This window comes from Taudactylus pleione, unplaced genomic scaffold (assembly GCF_031769625.1).
Source record: "Taudactylus pleione unplaced genomic scaffold, aTauple2 ptg000861l, whole genome shotgun sequence".
Classification (NCBI taxonomy): Eukaryota; Metazoa; Chordata; class Amphibia; order Anura; family Myobatrachidae; genus Taudactylus; species Taudactylus pleione.
The window spans coordinates 602633-627125 of NW_028285263.1; the positions used below are offsets into that span (position 1 = coordinate 602633).

Here is a 24493-nt window from a genome sequence, read left to right on the forward strand (position 1 = left end):
CTAACAGAACTAATTCTGTGCTCTCTCTCCAGCATGTTATTGTGTGACTGACAGACCATTATCTGTGTGCTCTCCAGCATGTTATTGTGTGACTGACAGACCATTATCTGTGCTCTCCAGCATGTTATTGTGTGACTGACAGACCATTATCTGTATGCTCTCCAGCATGTTATTGTGTGACTAACAGACCATTATCTGTGTGCTCTCCAGCATGTTATTGTGTGACTGACAGACCATTATCTGTGTGCTCTCCAGCATGTTACTGTGTGACTGACAGACCATTATCTGTATGCTCTCCAGCATGTTATTGTGTGACTGACAGATCATTATGTGTGTGCTCTCCAGCATGTTATTGTGTGACTGACAGACCATTATCTGCGTCCTCTCCAGCATGTTACTGTGTGACTGACAGACCATTATCTGTGTGCTCTCCAGCATGTTATTGTGCGACTGACAGACCATTATCTGTATGCTCTCCAGCATGTTACTGTGTGACTGACAGACCATTATCTGTGCTCTCTCCAGCATGTTATTGTGTGACTGACAGACCATTATCTGTGTGCTCTCCAGCATGTTATTGTGTGACTGACAGACCATTATCTGTGTGCTCTCCAGCATGTTATTGTGTGACTGACAGACCATTATCTGTGTGCTCTCCAGCATGTTATTGTGTGACTAACAGACCATTATCTGTGCTCTCTCCAACATGTTATTGTGTGACTGACAGACCATTATCTGTGTGCTCTCCAGCATGTTATTGTGTGACTGACAGACCATTATCTGTGTGCTCTCCAGCATGTTATTGTGTGACTAACAGACCATTATCTGTGCTCTCTCCAGCATGTTATTGTGTGACTGACAGACCATTATCTGTGCTCTCTCCAGCATGTTATTGTGTGACTGACAGACCATTCTCTGAGCTCTCTCCAGCATGTTACTGTGTGACTGACAGACCATTATCTGTGCTCTCTCCAGCATGTTATTGTGTGACTAACAGACCATTATCTGTGCTCTCTCCAGCATGTTATTGTGTGACTGACAGACTATTATCTGTGTGCTCTCCAGCATGTTATTGTGTGACTGACAGACCATTATATGAGCTCTCTCCAGCATGTTACTGTGTGACTGACAGACCATTATCTGTGCTCTCTCCAGCATGTTATTGTGTGACTGACAGACCATTATCTGTGTGCTCTCCAGCATGTTATTGTGTGACTGACAGACCATTATCTGTGTGCTCTCCAGCATGTTATTGTGTGATTAACAGACCATTATCTGTGCTCTCTCCAGCATGTTATTGTGTGACTGACAGACCATTATCTGAGCTCTCTCCAGCATGTTACTGTGTGACTGACAGACCATTATCTGTGCTCTCTCCAGCATGTTATTGTGTGACTGACAGACCATTATCTGAGCTCTCTCCAGCATGTTATTGTGTGACTGACAGACCATTATCTGTGCTCTCTCCAGCATGTTACTGTGTGACTGACAGACCATTATCTGTGTGCTCTCCAGCATGTTATTGTGTGACTGACAGACCATTATCTGTGTGCTCTCCAGCATGTGATTGTGTGACTGACAGACCATTATCTGTGTGCTCTCCAGCATGTTATTGTGTGACTGACAGATCATTATCTGTGTGCTCTCCAGCATGTTATTGTGTGACTGACAGACCATTATCTGTGCTCTCTCCAGCATGTTATTGTGTGACTGACAGACCATTTTCTGTGTGCTCTCCAGCATGTTAATATGTGACTAACAGACCATTAGCTGTGTGCTCTCCAGCATGTTATTGTGTGACTGACAGACCATTATCTGTGTGCTCTCCAGCATGTGATTGTGTGACTGATAGACCATTATCTGTGCTCTCTCCAGCATGTTATTGTGTGACTGACAGACCATTATCTGTGTGCTCTCCAGCATGTTATTGTGTGACTGACAGACCATTATCTGTGTGCTCTCCAGCATGTTATTGTGTGACTGACAGACCATTATCTGTGCTCTCCAGCATGTTATTGTGTGACTGACAGACCATTATCTGTGCTCTCTCCAGCATGTTATTGTGTGACTGACAGACCATTATCTGTGTGCTCTCCAGCATGTTATTATGTGACTAACAGACCATTATCTGTGTGCTCTCCAGCATGTTATTGTGTGACTGACAGACCATTATCTGTGTGCTCTCCAGCATGTTATTGTGTGACTGACAGACCATTATCTGTGTGATCTCCAGCATGTTATTGTGTGACCGACAGACCATTATCTGTGTGCTCTCCAGCATGTTATTGTGTGACCGACAGACCATTATCTGTGTGCTCTCCAGCATGTTATTGCGTGACCGACAGACCATTATCTGTGTGCTGTCCAGCATGTTATTGTGTGACTGACAGACCATTATCTGTATGCTCTCCAGCATGTTATTGTGTGACTGACAGACCATTATCTGTGTGCTCTCCAGCATGTTATTGTGTGACTGACAGACCATTATCTGTGTGCTCTCCAGCATGTTATTGTGTGACTGACAGACCATTATCTGTGCTCTCCAGCATGTTATTGTGTGACTGACAGACCATTATCTGTATGCTCTCCAGCATGTTATTGTGTGATTGACAGACCATTATGTGTGTGCTCTCCAGCGTGTTATTGTGTGACTGACAGACCATTATCTGTGCTCTCCAGCATGTTTTTGTGTGACTGACAGACCATTATCTGTGTGCTCTCCAACATGTTATTGTGTGACTAACAGACCATTATCTGTGTGCTCTCCAGCATGTTACTGTGTGACTGACAGACCATTATCTGTATGCTCTCCAGCATGTTATTGTGTGACTGACAGACCATTATCTGTGTGCTCTCCAGCATGTTATTGTGTGACTGACAGACTATTATCTGTGTGCTCTCCAGCATGTTATTGTGTGACTGACAGACCATTATCTGTGTGCTCTCCAGCATGTTACTGTGTGACTGACAGACCATTATCTGTGTGCTCTCCAGCATGTTATTGTGTGACTGACAGACCATTATCTGTGTGCTCTCCAGCATGTTATTGTGTGACTGACAGACCATTATCTGTGTGCTCTCCAGCATGTTATTGTGTGACTGACAGAACTAATTCTGTGCTCTCTCCAGCATGTTATTGTGTGACTGACAGAACTAATTCTGTGCTCTCTCCAGCATGTTATTGTGTGACTGACAGACCATTATCTGTGTGCTCTCCAGCATGTTATTGTGTGACTGACAGACCATTATCTGTGTGCTCTCCAGCATGTTATTGTGTGACTGACAGACCATTATCTGTGTGCTCTCCAGCATGTTATTGTGTGACTGACAGACCATTATCTGTGCTCTCCAGGATGTTATTGTGTGACTGACAGACCATTATCTGTGCTCTCTCCAGCATGTTATTGTGTGACTGACAGACCATTATCTGTGTGCTCTCCAGCATGTTATTATGTGACTAACAGACCATTATCTGTGTGCTCTCCAGCATGTTATTGTGTGACTGACAGACCATTATCTGTGTGCTCTCCAGCATGTTATTGTGTGACTAACAGATCATTATCTGTGTGCTCTCCAGCATGTTATTATGTGACTGACAGATCATTATCTGTGCTCTCTCCAGCATGTTATTATGTGACTGACAGACCATTATCTGTGTGCTCTCCAGCATGTTATTGTGTGACTAACAGACCATTATCTGTGTGCTCTCCAGCATGTTATTGTGTGACTGACAGACCATTATCTGTGCTCTCCAGCATGTTATTGTGTGACTGACAGACCATTATCTGTGCGCTCTCCAGCATGTTATTGTGTGACTGACAGACCATTATCTGTGTGCTCTCCAGCATATTATTGTGTGACTGACAGACCATTATCTGTGCTCTCTCCAGCATGTTATTGTGTGACTGACAGACCATTATCTGTGTGCTCTCCAGCATGTTATTGTGTGACTGACAGACCATTATCTGTGTGCTCTCCAGCATGTTATTGTGTGACTGACAGACCATTATCTGTGTGCTCTCTGCAGCATGTTATTGTGTGACTGACAGACCATTATCTGTGCTCTCCAGCATGTTATTGTGTGACTGACAGACCATTATCTGTGTGCTCTCCAGCATGTTATTGTGTGACTGACAGACCATTATCTGTGTGCTCTCCAGCATGTTACTGTGTGACTGACAGACCATTATCTGTGCTCTCCAGCATGTTATTGTGTGACTGACAGACCATTATCTGTGTGCTCTCCAGCATGTTATTGTGTGACTGACAGACCATTATCTGTGTGCTCTCCAGCATGTTATTGTGTGACTGACAGACCATTATCTGTGTGCTCTCCAGCATGTTATTGTGTGACTAACAGACCATTATCTGTGCTCTCTCCAACATGTTATTGTGTGACTGACAGACCATTATCTGTGTGCTCTCCAGCATGTTATTGTGTGACTGACAGACCATTATCTGTGTGCTCTCCAGCATGTTATTGTGTGACTAACAGACCATTATCTGTGCTCTCTCCAGCATGTTATTGTGTGACTGACAGACCATTATCTGTGCTCTCTCCAGCATGTTATTGTGTGACTGACAGACCATTCTCTGAGCTCTCTCCAGCATGTTACTGTGTGACTGACAGACCATTATCTGTGCTCTCTCCAGCATGTTATTGTGTGACTAACAGACCATTATCTGTGCTCTCTCCAGCATGTTATTGTGTGACTGACAGACTATTATCTGTGTGCTCTCCAGCATGTTATTGTGTGACTGACAGACCATTATATGAGCTCTCTCCAGCATGTTACTGTGTGACTGACAGACCATTATCTGTGCTCTCTCCAGCATGTTATTGTGTGACTGACAGACCATTATCTGTGTGCTCTCCAGCATGTTATTGTGTGACTGACAGACCATTATCTGTGTGCTCTCCAGCATGTTATTGTGTGATTAACAGACCATTATCTGTGCTCTCTCCAGCATGTTATTGTGTGACTGACAGACCATTATCTGAGCTCTCTCCAGCATGTTACAGTGTGACTGACAGACCATTATCTGTGCTCTCTCCAGCATGTTATTGTGTGACTGACAGACCATTATCTGAGCTCTCTCCAGCATGTTATTGTGTGACTGACAGACCATTATCTGTGCTCTCTCCAGCATGTTACTGTGTGACTGACAGACCATTATCTGTGTGCTCTCCAGCATGTTATTGTGTGACTGACAGACCATTATCTGTGTGCTCTCCAGCATGTGATTGTGTGACTGACAGACCATTATCTGTGTGCTCTCCAGCATGTTATTGTGTGACTGACAGATCATTATCTGTGTGCTCTCCAGCATGTTATTGTGTGACTGACAGACCATTATCTGTGCTCTCTCCAGCATGTTATTGTGTGACTGACAGACCATTTTCTGTGTGCTCTCCAGCATGTTAATATGTGACTAACAGACCATTATCTGTGTGCTCTCCAGCATGTTATTGTGTGACTGACAGACCATTATCTGTGTGCTCTCCAGCATGTGATTGTGTGACTGATAGACCATTATCTGTGCTCTCTCCAGCATGTTATTGTGTGACTGACAGACCATTATCTGTGTGCTCTCCAGCATGTTATTGTGTGACTGACAGACCATTATCTGTGTGCTCTCCAGCATGTTATTGTGTGACTGACAGACCATTATCTGTGCTCTCCAGCATGTTATTGTGTGACTGACAGACCATTATCTGTGCTCTCTCCAGCATGTTATTGTGTGACTGACAGACCATTATCTGTGTGCTCTCCAGCATGTTATTATGTGACTAACAGACCATTATCTGTGTGCTCTCCAGCATGTTATTGTGTGACTGACAGACCATTATCTGTGTGCTCTCCAGCATGTTATTGTGTGACTGACAGACCATTATCTGTGTGATCTCCAGCATGTTATTGTGTGACCGACAGACCATTATCTGTGTGCTCTCCAGCATGTTATTGTGTGACCGACAGACCATTATCTGTGTGCTGTCCAGCATGTTATTGTGTGACTGACAGACCATTATCTGTATGCTCTCCAGCATGTTATTGTGTGACTGACAGACCATTATCTGTGTGCTCTCCAGCATGTTATTGTGTGACTGACAGACCATTATCTGTGTGCTCTCCAGCATGTTATTGTGTGACTGACAGACCATTATCTGTGCTCTCCAGCATGTTATTGTGTGACTGACAGACCATTATCTGTATGCTCTCCAGCATGTTATTGTGTGATTGACAGACCATTATGTGTGTGCTCTCCAGCGTGTTATTGTGTGACTGACAGACCATTATCTGTGCTCTCCAGCATGTTTTTGTGTGACTGACAGACCATTATCTGTGTGCTCTCCAGCATGTTACTGTGTGACTGACAGACCATTATCTGTATGCTCTTCAGCATGTTATTGTGTGACTGACAGACCATTATCTGTGTGCTCTCCAGCATGTTATTGTGTGACTGACAGACTATTATCTGTGTGCTCTCCAGCATGTTATTGTGTGACTGACAGACCATTATCTGTGTGCTCTCCAGCATGTTATTGTGTGACTGACAGACCATTATCTGTGCTCTCCAGGATGTTATTGTGTGACTGACAGACCATTATCTGTGCTCTCTCCAGCATGTTATTGTGTGACTGACAGACCATTATCTGTGTGCTCTCCAGCATGTTATTATGTGACTAACAGACCATTATCTGTGTGCTCTCCAGCATGTTATTGTGTGACTGACAGACCATTATCTGTGTGCTCTCCAGCATGTTATTGTGTGACTGACAGACCATTATCTGTGTGCTCTCCAGCATGTTATTATGTGACTGACAGATCATTATCTGTGCGCTCTCCAGCATGTTATTGTGTGACTGACAGACCATTATCTGTGTGCTCTCCAGCATGTTATTGTGTGACTGACAGACCATTATCTGTGTGCTCTCCAGCATGTTATTATGTGACTGACAGATCATTATCTGTGCTCTCTCCAGCATGTTATTATGTGACTGACAGACCATTATCTGTGTGCTCTCCAGCATGTTATTGTGTGACTAACAGACCATTATCTGTGTGCTCTCCAGCATGTTATTGTGTGACTGACAGACCATTATCTGTGCTCTCCAGCATGTTATTGTGTGACTGACAGACCATTATCTGTGCGCTCTCCAGCATGTTATTGTGTGACTGACAGACCATTATCTGTGTGCTCTCCAGCATATTATTGTGTGACTGACAGACCATTATCTGTGCTCTCTCCAGCATGTTATTGTGTGACTGACAGACCATTATCTGTGTGCTCTCCAGCATGTTATTGTGTGACTGACAGACCATTATCTGTGTGCTCTCCAGCATTTTATTGTGTGACTGACAGACCATTATCTGTGTGCTCTCTGCAGCATGTTATTGTGTGACTGACAGACCATTATCTGTGCTCTCCAGCATGTTATTATGTGACTGACAGACCATTATCTGTGTGCTCTCCAGCATGTTATTGTGTGACTGACAGACCATTATCTGTGTGCTCTCCAGCATGTTATTGTGTGACTGACAGACCATTATCTGTGCTCTCCAGCATGTTATTGTGTGACTGACAGACCATTATCTGTGTGCTCTCCAGCATGTTATTGTGTGACTGACAGACCATTATCTGTGTGCTCTCCACCATGTTATTGTGTGACTGACAGACCATTATCTGTGTTCTCCAGCATGTTATTGTGTGACTGACAGACCATTATCTGTGTGCTCTCCAGCATGTTATTGTGTGACTGACAGACCATTATCTGTGTGCTCTCCAGCATGTTATTGTGTGACTGACAGACCATTATCTGTGTGCTCTCTGCAGCATGTTATTGTGTGACTGACAGACCATTATCTGTGTGCTCTCCAGCATGTTATTGTGTGACTGACAGACCATTATCTGTGTGCTCTCCAGCATGTTATTGTGTGACTGACAGACCATTACCTGTGTGCTCTCCAGCATGTTATTGTGTGACTGACTGACCATTATCTGTGTGCTCTCCAGCATGTTATTATGTGACTGACAGACCATTATCTGTGTGCTCTCCAGCATGTTATTGTGTGACTGACAGACCATTATCTGTGCTCTCTCCAGCATGTTATTGTGTGACTGACAGACCATTATCTGTGCTCTCTCCAGCATGTTATTGTGTGACTGACAGACCATTATCTGTGTGCTCTCTCCAGCATGTTATTGTGTGACTGACAGACCATTATCTGTGTGCTCTCTAGCATGTTATTGTGTGACTGACAGAACTAATTCTGTGCTCTCTCCAGCATGTTATTGTGTGACTGACAGACCATTATCTGTGTGCATTCCAGCATGTTATTGTGTGACTGACAGACCATTATCTGTGTGCTCTCTCCAGCATGTTATTGTGTGACTGACAGACCATTATCTGTGTGCTCTCCAGCATGTTATTGTGTGACTGACCATTATCTGTGTGCTCTCCAGCATGTTATTGTGTGACTGACAGACCATTATCTGTGTGTTCTCCAGCATGTTATTGTGTGACTGACAGACCATTATCTGTGTGCTCTCCAGCTGGTTATTGTGTGACTGATAGACCATTATCTGTGCTCTCTCCAGCATGTTATTGTGTGACTGACAGAACTAATTCTGTGCTCTCTCCAGCATGTTATTGTGTGACTGACAGACCATTATCTGTGTGCTCTCCAGCATGTTATTGTGTGACTGACAGACCATTATCTGTGTGCTCTCCAGCATGTTATTGTGTTACTGACAGACCATTATCTGTGTGCTCTCTCCAGCATGTTATTGTGTGACTGACAGACCATTATCTGTGTGCTCTCCAGCATGTTATTGTGTTACTGACAGACCATTATCTGTGCTCTCTCCAGCATGTTATTGTGTGACTGACAGACCATTATCTGTGTGCTCTCCAGCATGTTAATTTGTGACTGACAGACTATTATCTGTGCGCTCTCCAGCATGTTATTGTGTGACTGACAGACCATTATCTGTGTGCTCTCCAGCATGTTATTGTGTGACTGACAAAAATAATTCTGTGCTCTCTCTCCAGCATGTTATTGTGTGACTGACAGACCATTATCTGTGTGCTCTCCAGCATGTTATTGTGTGACTGACAGACCATTATCTGTGCTCTCCAGCATGTTATTGTGTGACTGACAGACCATTATCTGTATGCTCTCCAGCATGTTATTGTGTGACTAACAGACCATTATCTGTGTGCTCTCCAGCATGTTATTGTGTGACTGACAGACCATTATCTGTGTGCTCTCCAGCATGTTACTGTGTGACTGACAGACCATTATCTGTATGCTCTCCAGCATGTTATTGTGTGACTGACAGATCATTATCTGTGTGCTCTCCAGCATGTTATTGTGTGACTGACAGACCATTATCTGCGTCCTCTCCAGCATGTTACTGTGTGACTGACAGACCATTATCTGTGTGCTCTCCAGCATGTTATTGTGTGACTGACAGACCATTATCTGTGTGCTCTCCAGCATGTTATTGTGTGACTGACAGACCATTATCTGTGTGCTCTCCAGCATGTTATTGTGTGACTGACAGACCATTATCTGTGTGCTCTCCAGCATGTTATTGTGTGACTGACAGACCATTATCTGTGTTCTCCAGCATGTTATTGTGTGACTGACAGACCATTATCTGTGTGCTCTCCAGCATGTTATTGTGTGACTGACAGACCATTATCTGTGTGCTCTCCAGCATGTTATTGTGTGACTGACAGACCATTATCTGTGTGCTCTCTGCAGCATGTTATTGTGTGACTGACAGACCATTATCTGTGTGCTCTCCAGCATGTTATTGTGTGACTGACAGACCATTATCTGTGTGCTCTCCAGCATGTTATTGTGTGACTGACAGACCATTATCTGTGTGCTCTCCAGCATGTTATTGTGTGACTGACAGACCATTACCTGTGTGCTCTCCAGCATGTTATTGTGTGACTGACTGACCATTATCTGTGTGCTCTCCAGCATGTTATTATGTGACTGACAGACCATTATCTGTGTGCTCTCCAGCATGTTATTGTGTGACTGACAGACCATTATCTGTGTGCTCTCCAGCATGTTATTGTGTGACTGACAGACCATTATCTGTGTGCTCTCCAGCATGTTATTGTGTGACTGACAGACCATTATCTGTGCTCTCCAGCATGTTATTGTGTGACTGACAGACCATTTTCTGTGTGCTCTCCAGCATGTTATTGTGTGACTGACAGACCATTATCTGTGTGCTCTCCAGCATGTTATTGTGTGACTGACAGACCACTATCTGTGTTCTCCAGCATGTTATTGTGTGACTGACAGACCATTATCTGTGTGCTCTCCAGCATGTTATTGTGTGACTGACAGACCATTATCTGTGTGCTCTCCAGCATGTTATTGTGTGACTGACAGACCATTATCTGTGTGCTCTCTGCAGCATGTTATTGTGTGACTGACAGACCATTATCTGTGTGCTCTCCAGCATGTTATTGTGTGACTGACAGACCATTATCTGTGTGCTCTCCAGCATGTTATTGTGTGACTGACAGACCATTACCTGTGTGCTCTCCAGCATGTTATTGTGTGACTGACTGACCATTATCTGTGTGCTCTCCAGCATGTTATTATGTGACTGACAGACCATTATCTGTGTGCTCTCCAGCATGTTATTGTGTGACTGACAGACCATTATCTGTGCTCTCTCCAGCATGTTATTGTGTGACTGACAGACCATTATCTGTGCTCTCTCCAGCATGTTATTGTGTGACTGACAGACCATTATCTGTGTGCTCTCTCCAGCATGTTATTGTGTGACTGACAGACCATTATCTGTGTGCTCTCTAGCATGTTATTGTGTGACTGACAGACCATTATCTGTGTTCTCCAGCATGTTATTGTGTGACTGACAGACCATTATCTGTGCTCTCTCCAGCATGTTATTGTGTGACTGACAGACCATTATCTGTGTGCATTCCAGCATGTTATTGTGTGACTGACAGACCATTATCTGTGTGCTCTCTCCAGCATGTTATTGTGTGACTGACAGACCATTATCTGTGTGCTCTCCAGCATGTTATTGTGTGACTGACCATTATCTGTGTGCTCTCCAGCATGTTATTGTGTGACTGACAGACCATTATCTGTGTGTTCTCCAGCATGTTATTGTGTGACTGACAGACCATTATCTGTGCTCTCTCCAGCATGTTATTGTGTGACTGACATCATTTTCTGTGTGCTCTCCAGCATGTTAATTTGTGACTGACAGACTATTATCTGTGCGCTCTCCAGCATGTTATTGTGTGACTGACAGACCATTATCTGTGTGCTCTCCAGCATGTTATTGCGTGACTGACAGAAATAATTCTGTGCTCTCTCTCCAGCATGTTATTGTGTGACTGACAGACCATTATCTGTGTGCTCTCCAGCATGTTATTGTGTGACTGACAGACCATTATCTGTGCTCTCCAGCATGTTATTGTGTGACTGACAGACCATTATCTGTATGCTCTCCAGCATGTTATTGTGTGACTAACAGACCATTATCTGTGTGCTCTCCAGCATGTTATTGTGTGACTGACAGACCATTATCTGTGTGCTCTCCAGCATGTTACTGTGTGACTGACAGACCATTATCTGTATGCTCTCCAGCATGTTATTGTGTGACTGACAGATCATTATCTGTGTGCTCTCCAGCATGTTATTGTGTGACTGACAGACCATTATCTGCGTCCTCTCCAGCATGTTACTGTGTGACTGACAGACCATTATCTGTGTGCTCTCCAGCATGTTATTGTGTGACTGACAGACCATTATCTGTGTGCTCTCCAGCATGTTATTGTGTGACTGACAGACCATTATCTGTGTGCTCTCCAGCATGTTATTGTGTGACTGACAGACCATTATCTGTGTGCTCTCCAGCATGTTATTGTGTGACTGACAGACCATTATCTGTGTTCTCCAGCATGTTATTGTGTGACTGACAGACCATTATCTGTGTGCTCTCCAGCATGTTATTGTGTGACTTACAGACCATTATCTGTGTGCTCTCCAGCATGTTATTGTGTGACTGACAGACCATTATCTGTGTGCTCTCTGCAGCATGTTATTGAGTGACTGACAGACCATTATCTGTGTGCTCTCCAGCATGTTATTGTGTGACTGACAGACCATTATCTGTGTGCTCTCCAGCATGTTATTGTGTGACTGACAGACCATTATCTGTGTGCTCTCCAGCATGTTATTGTGTGACTGACAGACCATTACCTGTGTGCTCTCCAGCATGTTATTGTGTGACTGACTGACCATTATCTGTGTGCTCTCCAGCATGTTATTATGTGACTGACAGACCATTATCTGTGCTCTCTCCAGCATGTTATTGTGTGACTGACAGACCATTATCTGTGCTCTCTCCAGCATGTTATTGTGTGACTGACAGACCATTATCTGTGTGCTCTCTCCAGCATGTTATTGTGTGACTGACAGACCATTATCTGTGTGCTCTCCAGCATGTTATTGTGTGACTGACAGAACTAATTCTGTGCTCTCTCCAGCATGTTATTGTGTGACTGACAGACCATTATCTGTGTGCATTCCAGCATGTTATTGTGTGACTGACAGACCATTATCTGTGTGCTCTCTCCAGCATGTTATTGTGTGACTGACAGACCATTATCTGTGTGCTCTCCAGCATGTTATTGTGTGACTGACCATTATCTGTGTGCTCTCCAGCATGTTATTGTGTGACTGACAGACCATTATCTGTGTGTTCTCCAGCATGTTATTGTGTGACTGACAGACCATTATCTGTGTGCTCTCCAGCTGGTTATTGTGTGACTCATAGACCATTATCTGTGCTCTCTCCAGCATGTTATTGTGTGACTGACATCATTTTCTGTGTGCTCTCCAGCATGTTAATTTGTGACTGACAGACTATTATCTGTGCGCTCTCCAGCATGTTATTGTGTGACTGACAGACCAATATCTGTGTGCTCTCCAGCATGTTATTGTGTGACTGACAGAAATAATTCTGTGCTCTCTCTCCAGCATGTTATTGTGTGACTGACAGACCATTATCTGTGTGCTCTCCAGCATGTTATTGTGTGACTGACAGACCATTATCTGTGCTCTCCAGCATGTTATTGTGTGACTGACAGACCATTATCTGTATGCTCTCCAGCATGTTATTGTGTGACTAACAGACCATTATCTGTGTGCTCTCCAGCATGTTATTGTGTGACTGACAGACCATTATCTGTGTGCTCTCCAGCATGTTACTGTGTGACTGACAGACCATTATCTGTATGCTCTCCAGCATGTTATTGTATGACTGACAGATCATTATCTGTGTGCTCTCCAGCATGTTATTGTGTGACTGACAGACCATTATCTGCGTCCTCTCCAGCATGTTACTGTGTGACTGACAGACCATTATCTGTGTGCTCTCCAGCATGTTTTTGTGCGACTGACTGACCATTATCTGTATGCTCTCCAGCATGTTACTGTGTGACTGACAGACCATTATCTGTGCTCTCTCCAGCATGTTATTGTGTGACTGACAGACCATTATCTGTGTGCTCTCCAGCATGTTATTGTGTGACTGACAGACCATTATCTGTGTGCTCTCCAGCATGTTATTGTGTGACTGACAGACCATTATCTGTGTGCTCTCCAGCATGTTATTGTGTGACTAACAGACCATTATCTGTGCTCTCTCCAGCATGTTATTGTGTGACTGACAGACCATTATCTGTGTGCTCTCCAGCATGTTATTGTGTGACTGACAGACCATTATCTGTGTGCTCTCCAGCATGTTATTGTGTGACTAACAGACCATTATCTGTGCTCTCTCCAGCATGTTACTGTGTGACTGACAGACCATTATCTGTGCTCTCTCCAGCATGTTATTGTGTGACTAACAGACCATTATCTGTGCTCTCTCCAGCATGTTATTGTGTGACTGACAGACTATTATCTGTGTGCTCTCCAGCATGTTATTGTGTGACTAACAGACCATTATATGAGCTCTCTCCAGCATGTTACTGTGTGACTGACAGACCATTATCTGTGCTCTCTCCAGCATGTTATTGTGTGACTGACAGACCATTATCTGTGTGCTCTCCAGCATGTTATTGTGTGACTGACAGACCATTATCTGTGTGCTCTCCAGCATGTTATTGTGTGATTAACAGACCATTATCTGTGCTCTCTCCAGCATGTTATTGTGTGACTGACAGACCATTATCTGAGCTCTCTCCAGCATGTTACTGTGTGACTGACAGACCATTATCTGTGCTCTCTCCAGCATGTTATTGTGTGACTGACAGACCATTATCTGAGCTCTCTCCAGCATGTTACTGTGTGACTGACAGACCATTATCTGTGTGCTCTCCAGCATGTTACTGTGTGACTGACAGACCATTATCTGTGTGCTCTCCAGCATGTTATTGTGTGACTGACAGACCATTATCTGTGTGCTCTCCAGCATGTTATTGTGTGACTGACAGATCATTATCTGTGTGCTCTCCAGCATGTGATTGTGTGACTGACAGACCATTATCTGTGCTCTCTCCAGCATGTTATTGTGTGACTGACAGACCATTATCTGTGTGCTCTCCAGCATGTTAATATGTGACTAACAGACCATTATCTGTGTGCTCTCCAGCATGTTATTGTGTGACTGACAGACCATTATCTGTGTGCTCTCCAGCATGTTATTGTGTGACTGACAGACCATTATCTGTGCTCTCCAGCATGTTATTGTGTGACTGACAGACCATTATCTGTGCTCTCTCCAGCATGTTATTGTGTGACTGACAGACCATTATCTGTGTGCTCTCCAGCATGTTATTATGTGACTAACAGACCATTATCTGTGTGCTCTCCAGCATGTTATTGTGTGACTGACAGACCATTATCTGTGTGCTCTCCAGCATGTTATTGTGTGACTGACAGACCATTATCTGTGTGCTCTCCAGCATGTTATTGTGTGAACGACAGACCATTATCTGTGTGCTCTCCAGCATGTTATTGTGTGAACGACAGACCATTATCTGTGTGCTCTCCAGCATGTTATTGTGTGACCGACAGACCATTATCTGTGTGCTCTCCAGCATGTTATTGTGTGACCGACAGACCATTATCTGTGTGCTGTCCAGCATGTTATTGTGTGACTGACAGACCATTATCTGTGTGCTCTCCAGCATGTTATTGTGTGACTGACAGACCATTATCTGTGCTCTCTCCAGCATGTTATTGTGTGACTGACAGACCATTATCTGTGTGCTCTCCAGCATGTTATTGTGTGACTAACAGACCATTATCTGTGCTCTCTCCAGCATGTTATTGTGTGACTGACAGACCATTATCTGAGCTCTCACCAGCATGTTACTGTGTGACTGACAGACCATTATCTGTGCTCTCTCCAGCATGTTATTGTGTGACTGACAGACCATTATCTGAGCTCTCTCCAGCATGTTACTGTGTGACTGACAGATCATTATCTGTGTGCTCTCCAGCATGTTATTGTGTGACTGACAGACCATTATCTGTGTGCTCTCCAGCATGTTATTGTGTGACTGACAGACCATTATCTGTGTGCTCTCCAGCATGTTATTGTGTGACTGACAGATCATTATCTGTGTGCTCTCCAGCATGTGATTGTGTGACTGACAGACCATTATCTGTGCTCTCTCCAGCATGTTATTGTGTGACTGACAGACCATTATCTGTGTGCTCTCCAGCATGTTAATATGTGACTAACAGACCATTATCTGTGTGCTCTCCAGCATGTTATTGTGTGACTGACAGACCATTATCTGTGTGCTCTCCAGCATGTTATTGTGTGACTGACAGACCATTATCTGTGCTCTCCAGCATGTTATTGTGTGACTGACAGACCATTATCTGTGCTCTCTCCAGCATGTTATTTTGTGACTGACAGACCATTATCTGTGTGCTCTCCAGCATGTTATTATGTGACTAACAGACCATTATCTGTGTGCTCTCCAGCATGTTATTGTGTGACTGACAGACCATTATCTGTGTGCTCTCCAGCATGTTATTGTGTGACTGACAGACCATTATCTGTGTGCTCTCCAGCATGTTATTGTGTGACCGACAGACCATTATCTGTGTGCTCTCCAGCATGTTATTGTGTGACCGACAGACCATTATCTGTGTGCTGTCCAGCATGTTATTGTGTGACTGACAGACCATTATCTGTATGCTCTCCAGCATGTTATTGTGTGACTGACAGACCATTATCTGTGTGCTCTCCAGCATGTTATTGTGTGACTGACAGACCATTATCTGTGTGCTCTCCAGAAAGTTATTGTGTGACTGACAGACCATTATCTGTGCTCTCCAGCATGTTATTGTGTGACTGACAGACCATTATCTGTATGCTCTCCAGCATGTTATTGTGTGATTGACAGACCATTATGTGTGTGCTCTCCAGCGTGTTATTGTGTGACTGACAGACCATTATCTGTGCTCTCCAGCATGTTATTGTGTGACTGACAGACCGTTATCTGTGTGCTCTCCAGCATGTTATTGTGTGACTGACAGACCATTATCTGTGTGCTCTCCAGCATGTTATTGTGTGACTGACAGACCATTATCTGTGTGCTCTCCAGCATGTTACTGTGTGACTGACAGACCATTATCTGTGCTCTCTCCAGCATGTTATTGTGTGACTGACAGACCATTATCTGTGTGCTCTCCAGCATGTTATTGTGTGACTGACAGACCATTATCTGTGTGCTCTCCAGCATGTTATTGTGTGACTAACAGACCATTATCTGTGCTCTCTCCAGCATGTTACTGTGTGACTGACAGACCATTATCTGTGCTCTCTCCAGCATGTTATTGTGTTACTGACAGACCATTATCTGTGTGCTCTCCAGCATGTTATTGTGTGACTGACAGACCATTATCTGTGTGCTCTCCAGCATGTTATTGTGTGACTGACAGACCATTATCTGTGTGCTCTCCAGCATGTTATTGTGTGACTGACAGACCATTATCTGTGTGCTCTCCAGCATGTTATTGTGTGACTGACAGACCATTATCTGTGTGCTCTCCAGCATGTTATTGTGTGACTGACAGACCATTATCTGTGTGCTCTCCAGCATGTTATTGTGTGACTGACAGACCATTATCTGTGTGCTCTCCAGCATGTTATTGTGTGACTGACAGACCATTATCTGTGTGCTCTACAGCATGTTATTGTGTGACTGACAGACCATTATCTGTGTGCTCTCCAGCATGTTATTGTGTGACTGACAGACCATTATCTGTGTGCTCTCCAGCATGTTATTGTGTGACTGACAGACCATTATCTGTGTGCTCTCCAGCATGTTATTATGTGACTGACAGACCATTATCTGTGTGCTCTCCAGCATGTTATTGTGTGACTGACAGAACTAATTCTGTGCTCTCTCCAGCATGTTATTGTGTGACTGACAGAACTAATTCTGTGCTCTCTCCAGCATGTTATTGTGTGACTGACAGACCATTATCTGTGCTCTCCAGCATGTTATTGTGTGACTGACAGACCATTATCTGTATGCACTCCAGCATGTTATTGTGTGACTAACAGACCATTATCTGTGTGCTCTCCAGCATGTTACTGTGTGACTGACAGACCATTATCTGTGCTCTCCAGCATGTTATTGTGTGACTGACAGACCATTATCTGTGTGCTCTACAGCATGTTATTGTGTGACTGACAGACCATTATCTGTGTGCTCTCCAGCATGTTATTATGTGACTGACAGACCATTATCTGTGTGCTCTCCAGCATGTTATTGTGTGACTGACAGAACTAATTCTGTGCTCTCTCCAGCATGTTATTGTGTGACTGACAGACCATTATCTGTGTGCTCTCCAGCTTGTTATTGTGTGACTGACAGACCATTATCTGTGCTCTCCAGCATGTTATAGTGTGACTGACAGACCATTATCTGTGTGCTCTACAGCATGTTATTGTGTGACTGACAGACCATTATCTGTGTGCTCTCCAGCATGTTATTATGTGACTGACAGACCATTATCTGTGTGCTCTCCAGCATGTTATTGTGTGACTGACAGAACTAATTCTGTGCTCTCTCCAGCATGTTATTGTGTGACTGACAGACCATTATCTGTGTGCTCTCCAGCTTGTTATTGTGTGACTAACAGACCATTATCTGTGTGCTCTCCAGCATGTTATTGTGTGACTGACAGACTATTATATGTGTGCTCTCCAGCATGTTACTGTGTGACTGACAGACCATTATCTGTGTGCTCTCCAGCATGTTATTGTGTGACTGACAGACCATTATCTGTGTGCTCTCCAGCATGTTATTGTGTGACTGACAGACCATTATCTGTGTGCTCTCCAGCATGTTATTGTGTGACTGACAGAACTAATTCTGTGCTCTCTCCAGCATGTTATTGTGTGGCTGGCAGACCATTATCTGTGTGCTCTCCAGCATGTTATTGTGTGACTGACAGACCATTATCTGTGTGCTCTCCTGCATGTTATTGTGTGACTGACAGAACTAATTCTGTGCTCTCTCCAGCATGTTATTGTGAGACTGACAGACCATTATCTGTGCTCTCTCCAGCATGTTATTGTGTGACTGACAGACCATTATCTGTGCGCTCTCCAGCATGTTATTGTGTTACTGACAGACCATTATCTGTGTGCTCTCTCCAGCATGTTATTGTGTGACTGACAGACCATTATCTGTGTGCTCTCCAGCATGTTATTGTGTTACTGACAGACCATTATCTGTGCTCTCTCCAGCATGTTATTGTGTGACTGACAGACCATTATCTGTGTGCTCTCCAGCATGTTATTGTGTTACTGACAGACCATTATCTGAGCTCTCTCCAGCATGTTATTGTGTGACTGACAGATCATTATCTGTGTGCTCTCCAGCATGTTATTGTGTGACTAACAGACCATTATCTGTGTGCTCTCCAGCATGTTATTGTGTTACTGACAGACCATTATCTGTGTGCTCTCCAGCATGTTATTGTGTGACTGACAGACCATTATCTGTGCTCTCCAACATGTTATTGTGTGACTGACAGACCATTATCTGTATGCACTCCAGCATGTTATTGTGTGACTAACAGACCATTATCTGTGTGCTCTCCAGCATGTTACTGTGTGACTGACAGACCATTATCTGTGTGCTCTCCAGCATGTTATTGTGTGACTGACAGACCATTATCTGTGCTCTCCAGCATGTTATTGTGTGACTGACAGACCATTATCTGTGTGCTCTACAGCATGTTATTGTGTGACTGACAGACCATTATCTGTGTGCTCTCCAGCATGTTATTATGTGACTGACAGACCATTATCTGTGTGCTCTCCAGCATGTTATTGTGTGACTGACAGAACTAATTCTGTGCTCTCTCCAGCATGTTATTGTGTGACTGACAGACCATTATCTGTGTGCTCTCCAGCATGTTATTGTGTGACTAACAGACCATTATCTGTGTGCTCTCCAGCATGTTACTGTGTGACTGACAGACCATTATCTGTGTGCTCTCCAGCATGTTATTGTGTGACTGACAGACCATTATCTGTGCTCTCCAGCATGTTATTGTGTGACTGACAGACCATTATCTGTGTGCTCTACAGCATGTTATTGTGTGACTGACAGACCATTATCTGTGTGCTCTCCAGCATGTTATTATGTGACTGACAGACCATTATCTGTGTGCTCTCCAGCATGTTATTGTGTGACTGACAGAACTAATTCTGTGCTCTCTCCAGCATGTTATTGTGTGGCTGGCAGACCATTATCTGTGTGCTCTCCAGCATGTTATTGTGTGACTGACAGACCATTATCTGTGTGCTCTCCAGCATGTTATTGTGTGACTGACAGAACTAATTCTGTGCTCTCTCCAGCATGTTATTGTGAGACTGACAGACCATTATCTGTGCTCTCTCCAGCATGTTATTGTGTGACTGACAGACCATTATCTGTGTGCTCTCCAGCATGTTATTGTGTTACTGACAGACCATTATCTGTGTGCTCTCTCCAGCATGTTATTGTGTGACTGACAGACCATTATCTGTGCTCTCTCCAGCATGTTATTGTGTGACTGACAGACCATTATCTGTGTGCTCTCCAGCATGTAATTGTGTGACTGACAGATCATTATCTGTGCTCTCTCCAGCATGTTATTGTGTTACTGACAGACCATTATCTGTGTGCTCTCCAGCATGTTATTGTGTGACTGACAGATCATTATCTGTGTGCTCTCTCCAGCATGTTATTGTGTGACTGACAGACCATTATCTGTGTGCTCTCCTGCATGTTATTGTGTGACTGACAGAACTAATTCTGTGCTCTCTCCAGCATGTTATTGTGTGACTGACAGACCATTATCTGTGCGCTCTCCAGCATGTTATTGTGTGACTGACAGACCATTATCTGTGCGCTCTCCAGCATGTTATTGTGTGACTGACAGACCATTATCTGTGTGCTCTCTCCAGCATGTTATTGTGTGACTGACAGACCATTATCTGTGTGCTCTCCAGCATGTTATTGTGTTACTGACAGACCATTATCTGTGCTCTCTCCAGCATGTTATTGTGTGACTGACAGACCATTATCTGTGTGCTCTCCAGCATGTTATTGTGTTACTGACAGACCATTATCTGTGCTCTCTCCAGCATGTTATTGTGTGACTGACAGACCATTATCTGTGTGCTCTCTCCAGCATGTTATTGTGTGACTGACAGATCATTATCTGTGTGCTCTCCAGCATGTTATTGTGTGACTAACAGACCATTATCTGTGTGCTCTCCAGCATGTTATTGTGTTACTGACAGACCATTATCTGTGTGCACTCCAGCATGTTATTGTGTGACTGACAGACCATTATCTGTGCTCTCCAGCATGTTATTGTGTGACTGACAGACCATTATCTGTATGCACTCCAGCATGTTATTGTGTGACTAACAGACCATTATCTGTGTGCTCTCCAGCATGTTACTGTGTGACTGACAGACCATTATCTGTGTGCTCTCCAGCATGTTATTGTGTGACTGACAGACCATTATCTGTGCTCTCCAGCATGTTATTGTGTGACTGACAGACCATTATCTGTATGCTCTCCAGCATGTTATTATGTGACTGACAGACCATTATCTGTGTGCTCTCCAGCATGTTATTGTGTGACTGACAGAACTAATTCTGTGCTCTCTCCAGCATGTTATTGTGTGACTGACAGACCATTATCTGTGTGCTCTCCAGCATGTTATTGTGTGACTAACAGACCATTATCTGTGTGCTCTCCAGCATGTTACTGTGTGACTGACAGACCATTATCTGTGTGCTCTCCAGCATGTTATTGTGTGACTGACAGACCATTATCTGTGCTCTCCAGCATGTTATTGTGTGACTGACAGACCATTATCTGTGTGCTCTACAGCATGTTATTGTGTGACTGACAGACCATTATCTGTGTGCTCTCCAGCATGTTATTATGTGACTGACAGACCATTATCTGTGTGCTCTCCAGCATGTTATTGTGTGACTGACAGAACTAATTCTGTGCTCTCTCCAGCATGTTATTGTGTGGCTGGCAGACCATTATCTGTGTGCTCTCCAGCATGTTATTGTGTGACTGACAGAACTAATTCTGTGCTCTCTCCAGCATGTTATTGTGTGACTGACAGAACTAATTCTGTGCTCTCTCCAGCATGTTATTGTGAGACTGACAGACCATTATCTGTGCTCTCTCCAGCATGTTATTGTGTGGCTGGCAGACCATTATCTGTGTGCTCTCCAGCATGTTATTGTGTGACTGACAGAACTAATTCTGTGCTCTCTCCAGCATGTTATTGTGAGACTGACAGACCATTATCTGTGTGCTCTCCAGCATGTTATTGTGTTACTGACAGACCATTATCTGTGTGCTCTCTCCAGCATGTTATTGTGTGAATGACAGACCATTATCTGTGCTCTCTCCAGCATGTTATTGTGTGACTGACAGACCATTATCTGTGCTCTCTCCAGCATGTTATTGTGTTACTGACAGACCATTATCTGTGTGCTCTCCAGCATGTTATTGTGTGACTGACAGATCATTATCTGTGTGCTCTCCAGCATGTTATTGTGTGACTGACAGACCATTATCTGTGTGCTCTCCAGCATGTTATTGTGTTACTGACAGACCATTATCTGTGCTCTCCAGCATGTTATTGTGTGACTGACAGACCATTATCTGTGTGCTCTCCAGCATGTTATTGTGTGACTGACAGACCATTATCTGTGTGCTCTCCAGCATGTTATTGTGTGACCGACAGACCATTATCTGTGCTCTCCAGCATGTTATTGTGTGACTGACAGACCATTATCTGTGTGCTCTCCAGCATGTTATTGTGTGACTGACAGACCATTATCTGTGTGCTCTCCAGCATGTTATTGTGTGACTGACAGAACTAATTATGTGCTCTCTCCAGCATGTAATTGTGTGACTGACATAACATATCCTGTGTCTTCTACAGTTGGAAAGGTCTCGATGATCCTCTGCCTGGTGGTCATCTTCTTGGCAGTGATCATTATCTGGAGGACAAAGATTTGCCACTCATTGAGGCCCGTTTTCCCTGTGCCCACGTGAAGTGGACTTGACAGTTTTGTAGTTGAATCTAGTGGAGAAGGTGACACTGATGTTATATTATACCTCTCACTTCAGCCACTTAATCGTCCAGAGATTTCATCTCAAGACATCTGCTGCTAATGTTTGGTTATTGCCAGTAACACATTGGATCTGTGATCAGTATCTGGGAGTGCACCAGGGGTGGGATGGACATTGTCAGCGATGGTATGGACAGTTCCTGCTGAAGAGGACCAACCTGTATGACGTCCTCAGCAATTGTACAGACACTTTCCAGGGATTAATGATGTTTCACTGTATTGGAGGAAGACTTTTGTCTTTAGGGATATAGCGTCTCAGTAAGTAATTGGTCAGAGACGTCAGAATTTGTTTATGGTTATATGCTTCCGGAATAAAGCATCTACCTCACCTGCCGATATAGTAATATATAACATGCACGCATCTCTTACACAATATCATACCAATCCGTAAACCTCAGTATGTTTAATCAAGATACAAACAACAAAGCACCACTAATATGTAGCAAAAAGATTGATTTGTATAATTAAAGGAAAACTGTTACCTTATTATATACATTATGTATTTTTCTTTATATGAGCAGTAAAATGGAAATCATTCATAGGAAGAGTTAATATATTGTACTGTAATGTAACAGCATCCTAATGGTACATACACACGGTCAGATTTTCTTTCAGATTTGAACGATAACGATTTTAAAAATCGTTCAATCTTTCATATCTGAAAGAAGATCTGACCTGTGTGCCTATAACGATGAGCGTTCCCATTTGTCAGATAGCGATATCTGACATCTGATGTGTTTGCAGTCAGATTTGGTTGATTTTCATTCATTTTAATACTGTCAAAAATTGTTAGTAGTTCGTTGTTCAAATCGATCATCTGACAAATTGTTCATAGGGCCTGATTCAGACCCGGTCGCAAGCGCTATGCGCATGCGCACGACGGAGCCGGCTCCGTCGTGCGCATGTGCGAGACCCGGATAGCGACGGGCAATCTGTCGCTCCAGGTCTCGTACCAAAGGGGGCGTGCTGTCGATGTTGAGTGACAGCACGCCCCCTTTGGTGGGCGGACCGGGGGAGTGGCTGCCCAAACGGAGGCGTTCCCATGTGAATGCCTCCTTTTGGGGGTGGCCCCACTGACATCACAAGTGATGTCAGTGGGAGAGATTTCGGCTCTGTTAGAGCCGAAATCTCTCTGGGGCTTGCGGCAACGACACCCTACCACAAGGGTCTCGTCGCAAGCCCGATGGTTGCGATGGTCTTGACCATAGCGACCATCTTCCTGGCCGCTCGCTATAGCTGTGCTCTCTCCAGAACGGCCCTGATTCAGAGCGAACGCTCTGTCAGAGCGTCCGGCTCTGAATCAGGGCCATAGGGCCTGATTCAGAGCCGCTCGTAAGCGGCCTCTCGTTCGCTCCGAGCGATGTTTGCCCAACTGCGCATGCGTACGGATCGTTATACGCATGCGCGAACCAGTCAGTGCGGTCGAAATTCATGTGCTCGCAAAATAGCGAATGCCTGATAATTTGAGTGACAGAATGAGGCGTATGTGGGTGGTAACAGGGGAAGGTGCTTGAAAACGGGGAGTGGAGATCCGAACGCAGGCGTGCTTGAAGGTCAAAACGGGCATTTTATGGGTGTGCATAATTAAAACAGCAGCGTCATTAACGACGTCACTGGGTTATTTAATATCCAGAACTGCTCGCAAAATTGTGGTAGCAAAAACCAACCACAAGAATAGCGAGCAGTACATACCCTGGTCGATGTACTCGATTAATCTAATAAATAGCGGACATGACGTAGGATGCGAGCGGCCAGGTGGCGTAGTTTCTCAAAAAA

General features: G+C 44.1%; 1 protein-coding gene across 1 annotated transcript in view; it reads left to right on the top strand.

The window, feature by feature from the left end:
* The window catches only part of ADAM33 (ADAM metallopeptidase domain 33), a 136532-nt gene extending 112902 nt beyond the window's left edge, over window positions 1-23630 (top strand). The window contains exon 14 of the mRNA XM_088458860.1: window positions 22528-23630. Coding sequence (XP_088314986.1) covers window positions 22528-22640 — 113 coding nt within the window. The 3' untranslated portion in view covers window positions 22641-23630. The remainder of the gene's footprint in view (window positions 1-22527) is intronic.
* Window positions 23631-24493: the final 863 nt, after the last annotated feature.